Raw genomic sequence first — 19353 nt, 5'->3', positions numbered from 1 at the left:
GATTTGTTAATTGGCATTTCCGCATGTTCGTGGTTTTTTTTATGAAATCACACATTTTCTGAAGTCAGTATGGCACATTAAACCATTTGAATTCTTTCCGGAGTCTTTTATCTGTTGCAAACCGAAATTGTTTCAGATTTGGTAAAAACCAAAACTTTGTATTAAATCTTATTCAATGTCAGAGGAACTTTTGTTGTTCAGTAGATAAAACAGGTGTCGTTCTATTGGTCTCCTATAATGCTAGTTGAGGTGGGTAAATCAGGGCAAAGGAATTACATTTGTGAATCATATAAATTCCGCTTGTTTTAAATACTTTCTGTGAATATAAAGAAAGCACTTCCTTGATTGTCACAGGGATTATGGTTAATCTTTGGGACATTGATTTGATTGTACGTTTGCTGGACCATGTAATACATCTTTCTTTGTACGGAGTTTTATGGAGCCTTGGAATACAGGTTTTTGTGTCAAGCCAAATAATGATAGAAATGATGTATGTTTTTAGGAGAACTGGTTTTAGGCTGCTGACGATATGTTGGTCCATATTTGAAAAACGGACGAAGGTATATTTGTCAACAATAGAGAAGTCATCTGCAGATTGGTGGCAGTAGGATAAGTCTTAGCAGACAAATATAGTAGAATCATGAGCTGCCACGTTTTCAGGAAATATCAAGGACTATACGCTCTTGTCGATACTGTGCTCCCTTGTCTTTAAACCCATCCATCAGCAAAATGTGGTCCAGTGTACGATTTCGGCTTTTTCATAAGCATGTGTTTATGAATCACTATCAACTCACTAGAGAATAGCGTTATCGTTTTGTTTTCAAAGGAGACACATAAGCAAACAAAAAAAAACCTTGTTTATATTACAGAAAATGAAAACAAGTATAACAAATCTCACTAAAGCAGACACTTTTTTGTATGTTATGTTATGCTGCAATAACGCTGCATTAGGGCAGATAACCGAACATTGATATCGCAACTGATATCATGTGAGTACTGAGAAATGTGTTGTACATCAGTTTTTAGAAATCATCACATTTGTCAACTATACCGTTGCTATTCATAGATTCATCCAGTAGTCCACATAACCCAAATCCAACGTAGACTATAACGTTGACGTATTTGTTAATTTATTGAAGCGGAATTATAACGTAAACTCAAACATCATTATTGAGACATAATTTTATTCCTTTCTTAGTATATTTTTTCCCTTGCCAAGTTAATATAAACACCATTAGGAAGTGATATTTTAATAACTTGTATTGCTGATGCCAGCACACCCTGACAACTTGCATTTTACTGTCATATTCAAGTACATATAGCACGTGTCACCAAAGAAAGAAGTCGTTATTATCGAGTCATAAGTTATGATGTATTCGAAGAGTGGGACCTTTGCAGTATTTCGAAATATTTCCTATCACGTAAATATGTAGTGACAAAGCAGGTTTTTGTAATTATGTCCGGTTTGGTACTTCAGATTTGAAACATGCTATCACCGGACTTTGCATATCGGTGGTCTCACGGCCTGGAGAACTGAAGGTCCGGGGTTTGATCCGCGGCCGCGTCATACCAAAAGACGTTCAAAGAAACTATGGCATGGTATCTCAGTAGGCTAGCACTTTAAAATCTAGTACAAGCAGACACGCACACACACACACACACACACACACACAAACACACACGCACGCACGCACACACACGCACACACACAGACACACGCACGTGCTTTGTCACTTTTTCCACTCTTCAAGGAAAGCCTTTTCCTGCAGCAGTATCGGATTTGGCATGTGTGGTTCATAGTTCCATTTCTTCCCTTGTTTGCGGGTAAAGGATCATACCGTGCATTGGTTATCATGTCCGGGTTGGCAACACTTAGTTTAAACAAAAGTTAAATATTTTTGAAAGTAAAAGAAAGATGAGTTCAACTTGAACTTGAAGCCTTATACGTACAGGGCAGTCACCATGCATTATACATTTGAATACACAGAGAGGTAATCTGATCAATGCGTTTCCTTACTCATTTTCTGGGACTATTTCTTGTGATCTCCTTGTTGACAGAAAGTATCTTATGTGCAACATATAACATTCTTGTTACAACGGATCTAATTTTTTAAGATAAGAAGTTACAGTAAATCTACACGCCAGGCCCTACACAATACGGAATGCTGAAAATAGCAAGCTGTAACAAGTTTAGTATAAAGTCTAAGTTTTTTCCTTTTGTCTCCCCTCTTATTCTTAACACTCACCCGTCGCCAATAAGCATGCATGACGTTGGTCTCCAAGACCACATCATGGTATAAATGGACAAAGGCGCAGTAGACATTACAGAGCGGTCAGAAAAGGGGAAGAACATGTTGCTGTTGAGAGTTCAACTCTGCTTACCTTTCCTGGGTAAGTTGGCAGTCATGAAAGTCATTTTCTTTTTTAATGTGTAATGATTATTCTAACGCTTAATACAAGGAAGTAATGTGGAGAATAATTACTTAAAAGAGTCATTAAGTAATGTGCATTTAAGACTAAAATTATCTACTGGTAGAAATGTAAATTGGGAAATATTTTTTCTTAAACTTAAATAACAAAATAATGTATACAGTGTGACAGTTTCCTATGAACATGCAAATACATTAATAGGGAAACGTCACACATTGTCTCTGTTCTTAGTGTTAACACGCTGGACAGTTTTACATGCCGTCTATGAAGCATTCGCGACTGTGAATATATTTATACTTATATTTAGATAACAAATCAACAACAATGTTAAACATAATAAAACAATAATAATACATGAAATTTCACACTTTATGCCCTTTCTTAGTTTTAACATGCTGGGCAGTTCTCAACGGCGTCTCTGGATCGTGCTCGGTTGACGGTGATTGCCAGCATTCAGGCACATGCGACACAACCAACAAAATATGTGACTGTACCAATACTGGGTATGATGGTGACACCTGTGAAAATGGTAAATATGTTTCAAGTAGTTAATTCTATTTAGGAATTTCAATATAGTTATTCAACAAAATCTATGACTTTTAGCTAGAAATTTATACATGGGATTTAAGATAACGACGTGTATATGATATGCCGAATCTATATTTCTCTGTGTCAGTGATACATATTGGTACAAAGAAAATAGTAAACGTGTACCCGGTGGAATAAAATAGGTATCTAACGCGAAAAAGCGTTGTAATTGTGTAAATATAGCTTTGTGTAATTATACGTTTATAAAAGACACAACTGATGGCATAATGGTGTATGAGAACATACTACCTGATGATTTGAATGTTTCCCTCCCTCTTGCTTTCCTTGAAGCTTGTGCGCCGAAACATGTATGTTAATATAACCGTTGCCCTTCCAAAAAAATGTTTCGTAAACGTTCAAAGCTCGTGATCACACAAATTGAAATAATCAGTTGACAAGAAAACATTGCCATAGTTTTACTTTCAATGCGTGTTGGTTTACGGTTAGGCTACTCTCATTTTGATAGATGATGGTCTGTTTCGTACGTTCTGTGTTAAATGAGGTTGTTGCACATTCTCCAGTTGTATAGCATGGTAGTGAGTAATTACGGGATCTCTGAATATAAACATGTTCCGAATTGTGTAATGATTTCAATGTAATCAGGTTGGTAAACATCAGCAGATACTATCGATCAAGCACTAAATTGTTTAACTGCTTGTCAAACAACCGTTTGCGATTTTAGCATGAGGACCAGGGCCAATGTTTAAAGCAAGTTTTTGTGCCGCTCGTGTATTTGAAAAGCACGTGTCAGTGCTTCATCAATACTTTGATCGTGCCAAATAGAAGTGTATAGATATGGAGAACACATTATTCGAGTTGGCACACATATGTCAGATATCAAAGTGTTATGTGATGATGGTGTTACTCTAGTGTGTTATAGATTGTGACATGTTGTGTTGCCACCAGGGTACACTGACAATGTTTCCTACTAATTATATTTTCAGATAATAATAATAATAATAAAAATAATAATCATTATAATAATGCGTAACATTATTGAAACAGCGTGATTACGAAAACCTCTCTTGTTTTATTGAATTACATGTTTTTGTTTATTACATTCGTTTGATATCATAATGTTTGTATTCATTTTCCGAGGTCGACTATTATGTGTCACAGGCGAGTGGATTCTAAAGTGAGTGAGTGAGCGTGTGAATGAAGTGTTAAACAGTTATCATTACATTAAAATATATTTGTGGTTATGCATGATATCGGTGAATGTACAGCCACTGATGTATTTGGCTTTCTTACATTGTTGTATGGGAGTCCAATGTATTTACAATTGATGTTCCAAGTTGATGCTTGTAATCGTATCCGCAATGGCGTCGATGGCTCATGATATCAATCACTGGATTGTCTGGTCCAGACTTGATTATTTACACACCACCCTCAAATTTCTGAGTGCGGCGTTAAACAACAAACAAACAAACAACAACTAAATGCAATTTCATTCCCCATTAATCCAGTTTCCTGAGAGTCATTTTGTTGATGTAATCTTCAAACATAATCTGAAGAGTTAGCAATGTCATTGGCATATAAATATACCTGTGCACCGGCAAGCGTTCATTTCTGCTATAAGCTCCATGATATAGAATGAGAACAGAATTAGCCCAACCATACATCCATGGCTGTACCCACACCACACGAAGGGACAGTTTTCCCAAAATTATGCATGTCAGGAAATGAACGTATAATCCGTATGAGCTATGTTTGAAATGTACGTATCATTTATCCGCGACATTTGCACTGATTAAGCAGGCCTTGAATATATGAGCATTCAAATGACCATGAACATATACCACATAGGTGTGTATATATGGTCATCGTCTCCATAACTTTTTTAGCGTGTATAAGTGTCGAAAATGTTGTGCATACATGGCACAGATTGTCGTATGCTTGAAATCGTGAATGACAGGGTTCAGATTTATCCTATGTTTCATACGCTACTAAATATTCGGTAATATGTACATGGAAAATTGATATAAAAAAACATGTATTTTAATGGTTCGGAAAAGGTTTATGAATACACACACACACACACACACACACACACACACACACACACACACACACACACGTTTATGTGCGTGGGTTTTATGCTTGCAACCTTGTTATACAATCAAATGTCTTTGCGTTACGAACAATTATGTTCATGTTTTTCAGGACATTATTCAAAGAAAGTATGTTTCCATGATCTTTCAAATAATCCCAGCCTCAATCGATCATTAGTTTTCAATGTCCGTGAAATGTTGACTGAAGATACTGAGAGTTGTCATGATCATGTACTGAGAATGGATTTCAAAGTAATGTTCCGAAAAGTAACAGTTTGACTGAACCCATAACAGTGAGTGAGTGAGTGAGTTAATATTTAAAGTCACATCGGCAGTATTTCAGCGCCCTGAGCAGTGTCCTAGTAACAGTTTTGGTTTGGTTTGATGTTTATCGCCGAACTCAGCAATATTCAAACTATGTGACGGCGGTCTGTAAATAATTGAGTCTGGACCAAACAATCCAATGATTGACATCATGAGCATCGATCCACGCAATTGGGATACGATGACATGCATCAACCAAGTCAGCAAGCCTGACCACCAGATCCCGTTAGTCCTCACTAATAACAATGTTTACGATCTAAACCATGGCTACAATGAGAAAACAACAAGGGCTTCCAAGTTAAACCAGGTGAGTTTAACTACAATCATTTGCTTGCATGCTGCTGTATGTAATTATTGATATTCAGATAATCAACTTTTTAATGTCCAAATGTGTGGAGAGGTAACTAAGGAAAGACAACATTAACGATATTCCATACTTTGTTTATGTTCAAAACATGTTGAAATTGTGGGATATTGATGCAGGCATGTGTTGTTTTCCATAAACGTGTTGAGTTAAAATACGGAAAGGCTTTCTTCATTTTGTCTTAAACATTATCCGAATACGTTTACAGTTAATATGTTTGGTATCTGTTTTATAACTTAAACAATTTAACAGTGTTTTAATGTGATAACATTTAAAATACTTTGCTCTTTGGTTATAGGTTTGACAACTTCAGCAAAAACATTTTGTGTACTAAAAGGGATTTTAGAACAAACGAAAAAAACATTTCTGGCGGACTTTGTGAATGCTGTTACAGAATTAATCGAACTGAAATAGAAGTTATTCTATAATATAAAGAGTGGGCCATTATACAGTATCCATACATAAGAACGAGAGATCACAATACAATTTAATTCTGGCAGACTAAGCAAACATCATAGTAGACACAATAATCAAGACCAAGTATCAGTGATTACAATCAAAATGTCTCACTCATGCAAAATATTCTCTCATGACCCAGAATATATTGAACAGAATCCATTGTAATCCATTTATTGCACAAAGTTCACATATTGCCATCTTGGCACATACAATTGAAGTTTCAAATATAGCCGACATGGCACATCTATGGCTATGAGCTTACCATAGCTCAAACATAGACAATGCAAATGTGTGTAATTGGTGAATAGAGGGTCAGTGTTTATCACTGGCATCATCTACACAAGCAAAATGAAAATTAAGTATATCTAATATATTCTTCATATTGGATTTTCATAACAGTAATGATTCCTAATACTGTAGATTGTTAACATTGTTTTGGTGTTTGTGCGATAATGTCGTGATTAGAATCTAATCTCAGCTGACAATTGTGGCTGTTTCGTGTCGTCAGAGGGTTGTTCCCACAGATCGCGTTCGTTTATCCGACATCATTGTGTCTGTAATTACATTTCATCATTAATCATCGAAACATTTATCGGGCTACTTAACATTTCTTCAGGTGTATAGTATAGTGTATTGTATAAGTGATGGTAGCCTTGCATGTCCCCCCCCCCCCCCCCCACACACTCCGATTGGACTGTCCAACAGCTAAGACGTGGTGTCCTTTATCAACCGGACCCCATTCAGTCAGAATCGTACAGAACATTCTTGCAGCACAACAACGTTAACGTTTAGACGTGGCCTGCACGCTCCCCAGACATGCCCCACATAGAACACCTCCGAGATGTCATGGATCGTCGTGTTCGAAAAAAACCACATCCACCAGCCAACCAACAAGAACTGATCCAGCCAATACCAGAAGAATGGCGACGTATCCCACGTGACGTCATCAGACGACTGACCTTTTTCTGTGCTCCGGAGAGTTTTTGCGTATCTTGTAGCAGGGGGTGGTCATACACGCATTAATGTGACGTGTCATTGAACTTGAGCGATTTTAGATTTGTGTGCCCTTTGTCCATTACCGTGAAAACTTGTTTTTAACTATCCAACGTCAATTCGGACAACTGTCATGCCAATATCGGATGTTGTATACTCTCTCAAAAACGAAACGCATATAAGAATTTTAACTACAGATTTCTTTTTATTTTGATACACTGTGGACAAGTTAATAGCAAATGGAATTCAAAGAAATGTTACACAGGAAATGTCAAGGTATCGCTGTTTAATAAGACATCGGAAAAAGTCAGTTTATGAATCACACATCGACTTTTGATGGCGCTGAAGTCAGTACCTCGTATGACCATCATTGGCGTTCAGAACTGCGCGACATCGTCTCGGCATAGAACGAATTAGTCTCTGAATCTGATGTTGCTGCAATGTAGCCCACTCTGCCTGTAGTGCATGTGCTAGTCTTCACAAACTTCCAAATAAAGTGAATGAAAAAAGACGGATATCGATCTTTTATACCCATCCACGACACGCTGTGATCCCCGAGTTTCCCGCGCATTGCCCGTGCAATACGTGTTCTGTGACATTAAATGCGTCTATCGAAAATTATGCTTTAACATACGGGTTTTTCATGGGGGATGCGTTTGGATATGACGTTTTAAGACAAAAACACCAGAGAAATCATAAACAAAACAAATATTTTTGAAAAACCCACGCTGTACCAATACATTGCTGCATCAAATTACCATTTTCGTTATGCGTTTTTTTTGGAGAGAGTATATGTCTTTTAGTTTAAATGTTGATTTCGTTGAAAATTTGTTCTTTTAAATACATTTTTCTACAAACATCTAATACACGTACAATTGTTTTCACTCTGGTAGATATCGATGAATGCACTGATGGTACACATAACTGCCATGCTAACGCCGACTGCACAAACACGGATGGCTCCTTCACCTGTAAATGCAAGGATGGCCATGCTGGGGACGGAGTGAAATGCGAGTGGTATCTCTTCTCCATGTGTAGACCAACGATTTTGGTTAATGCAAAACAAACGTTTTTACATCAAATTTAAATATTTAATTGAGAGAACTTCTTTCTCGTGGATTTTCTAATGTACAATACCACGTGCCGGTTATAAGGTTAATCTTGAGCAGAAAGCACACGCTAACGATACCCATGTTGGATCACTTACAGAGAATAATGATAATATGTGTTCCTTTGCATAAGTTCTAATGGAAAGAAAGTACAAAATAACTTTATGCAAATGTGTATCATTTTCCTGTATTGTTTTAGGTACCGACTGTACAGAAAATGGCAACGAGTGCTTAAATGATGGTACTTGTGACATTCCATCGGGTGAGACGGCTGGTACATGCTTATGCAAAACCGGATACAGTGGCCGTATTTGTGAAGACGGTAGGTACATGCAATTTGTTAATAGGCTCATTCCCATATGTCCATAGTGTATTCCATCTGACCCAAAGGTCATCGTTAATTGAATATATGATTGGACATTTATACAATTATGTAGGTTGTACTGTTTTCGTAATATCAATCAGATTGATTTCTTTTGGCTTTGTACTTTGAAGTTCAATTCTTTCACATTGTACAGAACACTGCGACAGTGATGCTGTAACCTCTTTCAGACAGGATTGTTTCATATTAAACGCAGCGTTTATGTCCCTTTAGTTTTATTTACTACACATTAATCGCTAATACTTTTAATGCTGTTATAATCTGCATTTGCGAATCGGAAGAGATACTAAATAAATAACAATATAAGCTGAAGTGAAAAGCATCAATACATTTATAAAAGGCCAAGAAAGTTTAAACTGTGTCCAAATAGTAATTGTAGAGCAAAGTATTTTCAGCTGGCATAGAACGTCTTTGTTGATTGAATTGAGTATTTTGGGAAAACATATCACAAATGTTACTAACATTACGCGTTTTTGCGTATCTTGTAGCAGGGGGTGGTCATACACGCTCATAATGTGACGTGTCGTTGAACTTGAGCGATTTTAGATTTCTGTGTCCTTTGTCCATTACGTTGAAGGCTTGTTTTTTTACTATCAAACGTCAATTCGGACAACTGCCATGCCAATATCGGATGTTGTATGACTTTTAGTTTAAATGTTAATTTTTGTGAGATTTTGATCTTTTTAATACATTTTACTACATGCATCCAATACATGTACAATTGTTTTCACTCTGGTAGATATCGACGAATGCACTGATGGTACACATAACTGCCATGCTAACGCCGACTGCACAAACACGGATGGCTCCTTCACCTGTAAATGCAAGGATGGCTATGATGGGGACGGAGTGAAATGTGAGTGGTATCTCTTCTCCATGTCAGACCCACAATTTTTGTTAATGCAAAACAAACGTTGTTACTTCAAATTTAAATACTTAATTGAAAACACTTCTTTCTCGTGGAATTTCTAATATACAATACCACGTGCCGGTTATAAGGTTAATCTTGAGCAGAAAGCACACGCTAACGATACCCATGTTGAATCACTAACAGACAATAATGATAATATGTGTTACTTTAGATAAGTTCTAACGGAAAGAAAGTATAAAATAACATTATGTTAATGTGTATCATTTTTCTGTTTTGTTTTAGGTACTGACTGTACAGAAAATGGCAACGAGTGCTTAAATGATGGTACTTGTGACATTCCATCGGGTGAGGCAGCTGGTACATGCTCTTGCAAAAACGGATACAGTGGTCCTATTTGTGCAGATGGTAGGTACATGCAATTTGTTAATAGGTTCATTCCCGTATGTCCATAGTGTATTCCATCTGACCAAAGAAGTCATCGTTAATTGAATATATGATTGGGCATTTATACAATTATGTAGGTGGTACTGTTTTCTGAATATAATTCAGACTGAATTCTTTTGGCTCTGTACTTTGAAGTTCAATTCTTTCACATTGTACATAACACTGCGACTGTGATGCTGTAACCTCTTTCAGACAGGATTGTTTCATATTAAATGCAACGTCTATGTCCCCTTTGTTACATTTACTACACATTAATCAATACTTTTAATGCTGTAATGATCTGCTTTTGCGAATCGGAAGAGATGCTAAATAAATAACAATATAAGCTAAAGTGAAAAGCATCAATACATGTATTAAAGGCCAAGAAAGTTTAAACTGTGTCAAAATAGTAATGTAGAGCAAAGTATTTTCAACTGTCATGTAACGTCTTAGTTGATTGATTTGAGTATTTTGGGAAAACATATCACAAATGTTACTAACATTATGCTTAACCACAATACATATTAGGGAATGAATATAAAGTACATACCCGATGGCTAATCATTCAAATACGATTGGCAACGATAGGACAGCCGTGTATGTAAACTGACTGCCAAAAAAACTTCACCAATTTAGAAATCAACTTGGAAAGAATTCACAACCTAAATTCAAACTTAATCTAAGCAAAACAAATCGTCAAAACACAACACAGTTCTATGCAGAAAATGCTACACGTCCACGGTTCGGTTTTTAGAAAATACGAAGGAGTAAAAACACGTGCCGCTTTTTAAGCCAAAACCGAGGATTTCTGGGAAGGACCTTCCATTTTTTCAACAGCTAGCAGGGATGTTCTTATCAACATGACAACGCCAGACCCCATTCAGTCAGAATCGTCTTCGCCTGCGCCCTGCCCATATATGCCCCCCATAGAACACCTCCGAGATGTCATGGATCTTCGTGATCAACAAAATCCACATCCACCAGCCAACCCACAAGAATGATCCAGCCAATACAAGAAGAATGGCGACGTATCCTGCGTGATGTCATCAGACCTCTAACCTTTTACTGTGCCCTGGAGAGTTTTGCACATCTTGTAGCAGGGGGTGGTCATACACGCTATTAACGTGACGTGTCATTGAACTTGAGCGATTTTAGATTTGTGTGTCCTTTGTCCATTACGTTGAAGGCTTGTTTTTTTACTATCAAACGTCAATTCGGACAACTGTCATGCCAATATCGGATGTTGTATGACTTTTAGTTTAAATGTTCATTTTGTTGAGATTTTCATCTTTTTAATACATTTTACTACATGCATCCAATACATGTACAAATGTTTTCACTCTGGTAGATATCGACGAATGCACTGATGGTACACATAACTGCCATGCTAAGGCCGACTGCACAAACACGGATGGCTCCTTCACCTGTAAATGCAAGGATGGCTATGATGGGGACGGAGTGAAATGTGAGTGGTATCTCTTTTCCATGTTAGACCCACAATTTTTGTTAATGCAAAACAAACGTTTTTACTTCAAATTTAAATACTTAATTGAAAACACTTCTTTCTCGTGGAATTTCTAATATACAATACCACGTTCCGGTTACAAGGTTAATCTTGAGCAGAAAGCACACGCTAACGATACCCATGTTGAATCACTAACAGACAATAATGATATTATGCGTTACTATACATACGTTCTAATGGAAAGAAAGTAAAAAATAACATGTTGATGTGTATCATTTTTCTGTTTTGTTTTAGGTACCGACTGTACAGTAAATGGCAACGAGTGCTTAAATGATGGTACGTGTGACATTCCACCGGGTGAGACGGATGGTACATGCTCTTGCAAAAACGGATACAGTGGTCCTCTTTGTGCAGATGGTAGGTACATGCAATTTGTTAATAGGATCATTCCCGTATGTCCATAGTGTATTCCATCTGACCCAAAAGTCATCGTTAATTGAATATATGATTGGGCATTTATACAATTATGTAGGTGGTACTGTTTTCTGAATATAATTCAGATTGAATTCTTTTGGCTTTGTACTTTGAAGTTCAATTCGTTCACATTGTACATAACACTGCGACTGTGATGCTGTAACCATTTACAGCCCGGATTGTTTCATAATAATTGCAACGTCTATGTCCCCTTTATTTTATTTACTACACATAAATCAATACTTTTAATGCTGTAATGATCTGCTTTTGCGAATCGGAAGAGATGCTAAATAAATAACAATATAAGCTAAAGTGAAAAGCATCAATACATTTATTAAAGGCCAAGAAAGTTTAAACTGTGTTAAAATAGTAATGTAGAGCAAAGTATTTTCAACTGTCATAGAACGTCTTAGTTGATTGAATTGAGTATTTTGGGAAAACATATCACAAATAATTCTAGCATTACGCTTAACGACAATACATACTAGGGAATAATTACAAAGTACATACCCGATGGCTAATCATTCAAATACGATTGGCAATGATAGGACAGGCGTGTATGTAAACTGACTGCCATAAAACTTCACCAATTTAAAAATGAACTTGGAAAGAATTCACAACCTAAATTCAAACTAAGTCTAAGCAAAACAAATCGTCTAAACACAACACTGTTCTATGCAGAAAATGCTACACGTCCACGGTTCGGTTTTAAAAACCACATGCCGCTTTTTAAGCCGAAACCAAGGATTTCTGGGAAGGACCTACCATTTTTTGAACGGCTAGCATGTGCTGTTTTTATCAACATGACAACGCCAGACCCCATTCAGTCAGAATACTCTTGGCCTGCGCGCTGCCCATACATGCCCCCCATAGAACACCTCCGAGATGTCATGGATCGTCGTGTTCAACAAAAACCACATTCACCAGCCACCCACAAGAACTGATCCAGCCAATACAAGAAGAATGGCGACGTATCCTGCGAGATGTCATCAGACCTCTAACCTTTTTCTGTGCCCTGGAGAGTTTTGCGTATCTTCTAACAGGGGGTGGTCATACACGCTATTCACGTGACTTGTCATTGAACTTGAGCGATTTTAGATTTGTGTGTCCTTTGTCCATTACGTTGAAGGCTTGTTTTTTTACTATCAAACGTCAATTCGGACAACTGTCATGCCAATATCGGATGTTGTATGACTTTTAGTTTAAATGTTCATTTTTGTGAGATTTTCATCTTTTTATTACATTTTACTACATGCATCCAATACATGTACAATTGTTTTCACTCTGGTAGATATCGACGAATGCACTGATGGTACACATAACTGCCATGCTAAGGCCGACTGCACAAACACGGATGGCTCCTTCACCTGTAAATGCAAGGATGGCTATGATGGGGACGGAGTGAAATGTGAGTGGTATCTCTTTTCCATGTTAGACCCACAATTTTTGTTAATGCAAAACAAACGTTTTTACTTCAAATTTAAATACTTAATTGAAAACACTTCTTTCTCGTGGAATTTCTAATATACAATACCACGTTCCGGTTACAAGGTTAATCTTGAGCAGAAAGCACACGCTAACGATACCCATGTTGAATCACTAACAGACAATAATGATATTATGCGTTACTATACATACGTTCTAATGGAAAGAAAGTAAAAAATAACATGTTGATGTGTATCATTTTTCTGTTTTGTTTTAGGTACCGACTGTACAGTAAATGGCAACGAGTGCTTAAATGATGGTATTTGTGACATTCCACCGGGTGAGACGGATGGTACATGCTCTTGCAAAAACGGATACAGTGGTTCTCTTTGTGCAGATGGTAGGTACATGCAATTTGTTAATAGGATCATTCCCGTATGTCCATAGTGTATTCCATCTGACCCAAAAGTCATCGTTAATTGAATATATGATTGGGCATTTATACAATTATGTAGGTGGTACTGTTTTCTGAATATAATTCAGATTGAATTCTTTTGGCTTTGTACTTTGAAGTTCAATTCGTTCACATTGTACATAACACTGCGACAGTGATGCTGTAACCTCTTTCAGACAGGATTGTTTCATATTAAATACAACGTTTATGTCCCTTTAGTTTTATTTACTACACATTAATTGCTAATACTTTTAATGCTGTTATGATCTGCTTTTGCGAATTGGAAGAGATGCTAAATAAATAACAACATAAGCTAAAGTGAAAAGCATCAATACATTTATTAAAGGCCAAGAAAGTTTAAACTGTGTCAAAATAATAATGTAGAGCAAAGTATTTTCAACTGTCATAGAACGTCTTGAGGATTGAATTGAGTATTTTGGGAAAACATATCACAAATGTTACAAAATAAAAACATTGCCATTATTCTACTTTCAAGGCGTGTTGGTTAAAAAGTGAGAATACTCTCGTTTTGAAACATGATGGTCTGGTTCGAACGTACTGGGTTAAATGAGGTTGCTGCACATTTAACCAAATGTGTAGCATGGTAGTCGGCAATTACGGGATCTCTGAATATAAACATGTTCCGAATTTTGAAATGATTTCAGTGCAGTCAGGTTGATGAACATCAGCACATACTATCTAAATTGTTTTAAGGGCTTGACAAATATTCGTGTGTGATTGTAGCGTTAGAACAAGGGCCAATGTTTAAAGCAATTTTTTGTTTTTTTCCTTTATTCGTGTATTTGAAAAGCATGTGTCAGAGTGCTTCGTCGAGGAATCGTTCGTGCCAAACAGAAGTGTATTGATATCGAGAGCACATCATTCGACTCGGCACACATATATCAGATACCAAAGTGTTGTGTGAAGATGTGTGATAAGTGGTGTTATAGACCATGATATGCTGTACATGTGTTGCCCCCAGAGCACGATTTATAGTCAGCTGACAATGTTTCCTACTAATTTAAGTTTTAAGATATAGTTGAAAGAAGAATGTCCTTATCATTGAATGCGGAACCTGTAACCATACCATAAGAACCATAACCGTCCCATAAGAATATCACAAGTGTTATTTCATTCTATTCCAGAACACGATTACCAACATGCCATTCTTTCCCGATTTATTTACAAATATAGCTGTGTACAGTTGAGGATATTAAGAAACGGCATGTATTGAGTGTGCGTTTCAACAAATAAAGTTCTGAAACCAAAAGTCGAAAGTTAACAGTATGACTTAACTCATAACAGTATTTGCACGCTCCAGCCATTGACGCAAGGGTCCTGATAGTGTAACGTTTATTAATAAAAGACTGAGAGTATAACTTATTCTTATAAGAGAGGAGTCTTATCATTATATCAGCCAGTCATATTCATCTATTGAGTATAAATATTAGAAGTGGGCACTTCCTCCTCTGGACAACACCACCACCTCCTCCCCAACCACCACCCCACCCTCCAACATCACCCGCAGAAGTTAGCTAATTGGTATCTACACTCTTAAAAGTGTTTAACCCGACTTTGACGATACTTTATACGCGTTTTGATGCCTCGATATTTTTTTTGTTATTCTGAACATGTTCAGAAGTGTTTTGAGTACAAACGTTATGAATTCAAAAAAATTACACTCCGAACAATTTACTTGATTTATGTTGCTGAGGCATGGTCACAATTGGAAAATACCAAGGGTCCATGTCAAGAACATTTCTACAATCGTTGCTTGGCTCTTGCATACTTCTGTATGTATTAGTGAAACAATATTCAGATAATTTAACTATTTAATGCCTAAATGTGTTGGAGTGGGAGATATTATCAAAAAAATGGAATGATATGGTATTCCACAGCGATCGGCATTTCTCTTCTGACTAATGATAAATTGCATTATCCTAAAACGTATTTCTTCAATACTCTTCGTGAGTTTGATATAATTATCATTGAGACATCAATTGCACATCTACTGTAAACGTACGTATCTCGTACAGACACGCGAAGGGAGTTTAAGGAATACATATTCCACATCATCCATATTCCACACTTTTTAACAACATGTTTATGTTCAAAATATATTGTGATTTTCGTGTTGTGATGCAGGCATGTGTTGTAGATCATAAATGTGTTGAGTTGCTTTTAATTTAAACTTATATCCGAAGCACCTTCGTAGCTAGTATTTCTAGCAGCTTTTTATACATAAACACATTATTACAGTGTATTAATGCCACAACATCTTATGGACACGACCCCTTGCTCTTTGGTTATGTGTATGACACATTAAGTGTAAACATTTTGGAAGCTGAAAAGATTTTTAGAATATATTGATGCCAGAAACCTGTGATCGTGGGGTCAAATTCGCCCTCATTACGTATATATCAGGTTAGGATATTGTGATAAAACCTAAAATTGATCTGATAAGCCACTCGTACTCACCTGATTTGCTTCACTGCTGCATTTTGAAACCCTTGTTTTAGAGTTGGAAGAGTTTTATGAAAATAGCACAAACTGTGAATTAGATGGAACAATGGGATGATAGCCTTAAATATCGTTTTCATATCTATAAACCTGCAGAGTGTCGTTATTTAGATTTTTAATACACTGAGAAAAAAAAATAATTTTGTAACTACGGTATACACATTTTGTGTGTTCTGTCTAAACACGTTTAGGGTCTACACACATGAAATGAGATATCGTCTCACAGCCAAATCACCACCTAAACGCAACATCCCGATAAATCAGATTCACAGGTACTTGCATAACGCATATACCACCAGGACTTACAACGAACTTGGTACAACATTGTCATGAATACGTACAAATAAACCCGCTAAATGTGACTAGGTCGCCATAGCACAGGTGGTAGCGGGGGTGGGGTGGGACTACAAATCGAAAGGTTGTAGCTAGGTTCGAATCGATTGGATTGACGCGACCAGGGATCGAATCCCTGACGTTTTGCTCTCTGGGCGCACGCCCTACGACGGCGGCGGTCCCACCTAGTTAAATAGGTACTAACTGATTAGTAAAGTCTTCTTAATTGTTAGTTTCTGAGTGGACAATGAATTTCACTAAGTTAGTAAATTTTACAAACTGTTTTCTAGTGCATTTCAATGCAAGGCTTGCTATGTTTGGGACGGGGGTAAATGCAAGTGCTATTGAACGTTTGTTTTTTCGCATTTCCACTTCAAATATCCTATACACGTTAAATTGTTTCTATTTTTGTAGATATCGACGAATGCACTGATGGTACAGATAACTGCCATGAAAACTCTGACTGCACAAACACGGATGGCTCTTTCACCTGTACATGCAAGGCTGGCCATGTTGGGGACGGAGTGGAATGCGAACGTAACTGCATCTTGCAAATGCATTCATTACAAAATTACTGTAGCCATGAGCAATGTTGAACCTTCGATGGCTTAACCATCATTGGCGTATGTCGAATGCATCCTCATTTGACGCCATTCCATCTTCTAATCTGAAGACACATCATTTTTGTTGATAATCATATCACTGCAAAGGAAAATATTTGAGTGGTATCAAGGTCAGGCATCCTACACTAAAGTTTTGATATTTGCCTGAGAAATTGAAACATAGACGTAAAGAAGGCATGTTGTATAAATTAAAATGTTATAATATAAATTATCTACTACTTACTGACAAGGTTGTCACATATGTAAGACATGTCTCATGGTATATTATCTCCTGATTTTGGCAGAAATCTCCACCATCATCTAACGCCTCTGTATGACAAATCTAAGATAATGAAAAAGCTATTTATAACTGTGACAAGAAGGTGTATTATAAATAATGTGTGCTCTTAGTTACCCGTTTTATGCACGTCGCTATATAAGTGCAATAATCTTGGACGCGACGTTAAACCCCATTTCACCTCACCTCACCTACCCGTTTTATGGCTTCCTTTGCTTGGTTGATGCATATAACTAAGGTGCCTCAGATGAGAATTTGGAGAACATTTAGCCAGAGAGACTTAACACACCCATTTAGATATTACTAGGATGTGAAATTCAGTTCATTGTTGTCCCTCAAATTCGATTTGCCCTAGGAAGAAGTTATTTTGACAAACTACTCCTACTTCATATCAATTTGCTGGCACATTATTATGAAGTGCGGTGTTAAACAACAAACAATTGCAAACAAAACATATCAATAATATATTATGATCGTTTCATCTTTTTCAGTTATTGTGGCTCTGTGTCACTGACATATTGTTAAGGAAATAGGCATAACACTGACATGAATGTCCTGTATTTCAGCTTCTGGTGCTGCTACGGTATCGGTGCACTTCCTTCTGCTCATAGTTGTTGCTGTCCTCGCAAAGCTGTGCCTCAACTGAATACAACCAGACCGGAACACGACTAATACAGTGTAGTAGATGTGTTTAATTTTCCTACAAGACTTCATAGACTTGGATACTTCATTTCGTTTAATGTTGTGATTGATTAATTGTGCTTACACTAAACGCACTAAATCAAGTTCCAGTAACATCATTCAATAATTTCAACAATAGATGGTCGTTTTATTGGTGACATGTGTGAAATGTTTCATCCTGATTAGAAATTTAACAGTGTGAATAGTGGAACAAATACTCCAAAATTTGAAAAAAATAAACCCCAGCATAATTCCTAGAAAGGAACATGTCCACGTGTGTTATTCGGACCTGCATTTCAGTGATTTTTATATTCGTCTGTTTCATGCCAATGTAATTCCCTCACTATTGATAAGAAGACAAAATTCGTCCCTGGTTACTTTTAGGCCATTGATAACATATTACTGATGACGTGGAACTGTCTCCCCCAGTGACCACCGACACAGAGTGAATGTTATCTACTTCTTAACTGTAGTGACAGTGAGCGATTGTTACCTACCCACCCAAAGGACCTTTTATGATGTATAATCGGATTAATAGTTTATAATATAATAAAATACATGCATTCAGTTTCACGCGTAATTGTTGTTTATTTGATGGATAGTTTTACAAGGTGAGGATATATGTGCCAGAAGGTAACGACAATGTGATGATTTTATATTAAAGTGACAAGAACACCTTATCAATGCATCAAAGTTATAACTAAATATAAAGCACCGCATGCGTAGTGTGGTGGAAGAGCGTCTCTCCGGAGGGCGGAACATCGTGGGTTCGATCCCCGGTCGCAGCATACCTAAAGACGTTAAAACATGGTACTTGCTGTTACCCTGCCTAGCGCTCAACATCAGAGGCTAAAACAAGGACTGGTCAGCTCGGAGTCAGTTTTCGGTGTCTGAGTGGGATTCATGTTAAACCCTGCCATGGTATCTCAGAGTGCTAGTACTATACTTACTAGTAAAAGTACTAGTATAAGTAGCCACACACACAATCTTGAACGCGACGTTTTGGTTGAACTATTGAAAAAAACACTTTGTAAAACATGTTAAAAAATGTTACAAAGTACACATTTACACCCAAAAGAAGCCATCCGTGATTCTATTGTTGTCTAA

The 19353-nt window shown here is 37.0% G+C and overlaps 1 protein-coding gene across 3 annotated transcripts; it reads left to right on the top strand.

Moving 5' to 3' along the window:
- Positions 1 to 2234: 2234 nt before the first annotated feature.
- Positions 2235 to 18814, top strand: LOC124120804 (neurogenic locus notch homolog protein 1-like). Of its 3 annotated transcripts, XM_048392077.1 has the most exons (12): positions 2235 to 2391; positions 2816 to 2959; positions 8103 to 8219; positions 8518 to 8640; positions 9440 to 9556; positions 9854 to 9976; positions 11343 to 11459; positions 11754 to 11876; positions 13225 to 13341; positions 13636 to 13758; positions 17080 to 17202; positions 18132 to 18814. In XM_048392077.1, the coding sequence occupies exons 1-12, from the start codon at positions 2301 to 2303 to the stop codon at positions 18209 to 18211; spliced, it is 1398 nt and encodes a 465-aa protein (XP_048248034.1). In that variant the 5' UTR covers positions 2235 to 2300; the 3' UTR covers positions 18212 to 18814. The 3 variants fall into 3 exon arrangements, with proteins under 3 accessions (XP_048248034.1, XP_048248036.1, XP_048248037.1); XM_048392079.1 differs by lacking the exons at positions 9854 to 9976; positions 11343 to 11459; XM_048392080.1 differs by lacking the exons at positions 13225 to 13341; positions 13636 to 13758.
- The last annotated feature ends 539 nt before the right edge of the window (positions 18815 to 19353 follow it).

The sequence above is a fragment of the Haliotis rufescens genome, unplaced genomic scaffold (assembly GCF_023055435.1).
Source record: "Haliotis rufescens isolate VD_foot unplaced genomic scaffold, xgHalRufe1.0.p SCAF_109, whole genome shotgun sequence".
NCBI lineage: Eukaryota > Metazoa > Mollusca > Gastropoda > Lepetellida > Haliotidae > Haliotis > Haliotis rufescens.
The sequence above is the reverse complement of the archived record's forward strand: the minus strand, read 5'-3'. Positions and strand labels throughout refer to the sequence as shown.

Excerpts from the sequence above, each read along its gene's own strand:
- LOC124120804 (XM_048392077.1), top strand. The coding sequence starts at position 2,301 with ATGGACAAAGGCGCAGTAGACATTACAGAGCGGTCAGAAAAGGGGAAG. Across the intron at positions 9,557-9,853 it reads TGATGGGGACGGAGTGAAAT|GTACTGACTGTACAGAAAAT; the intron begins GTGAGTGGTATC and ends GTTTTGTTTTAG. Across the intron at positions 9,977-11,342 it reads TGGTCCTATTTGTGCAGATG|ATATCGACGAATGCACTGAT; the intron begins GTAGGTACATGC and ends TCACTCTGGTAG.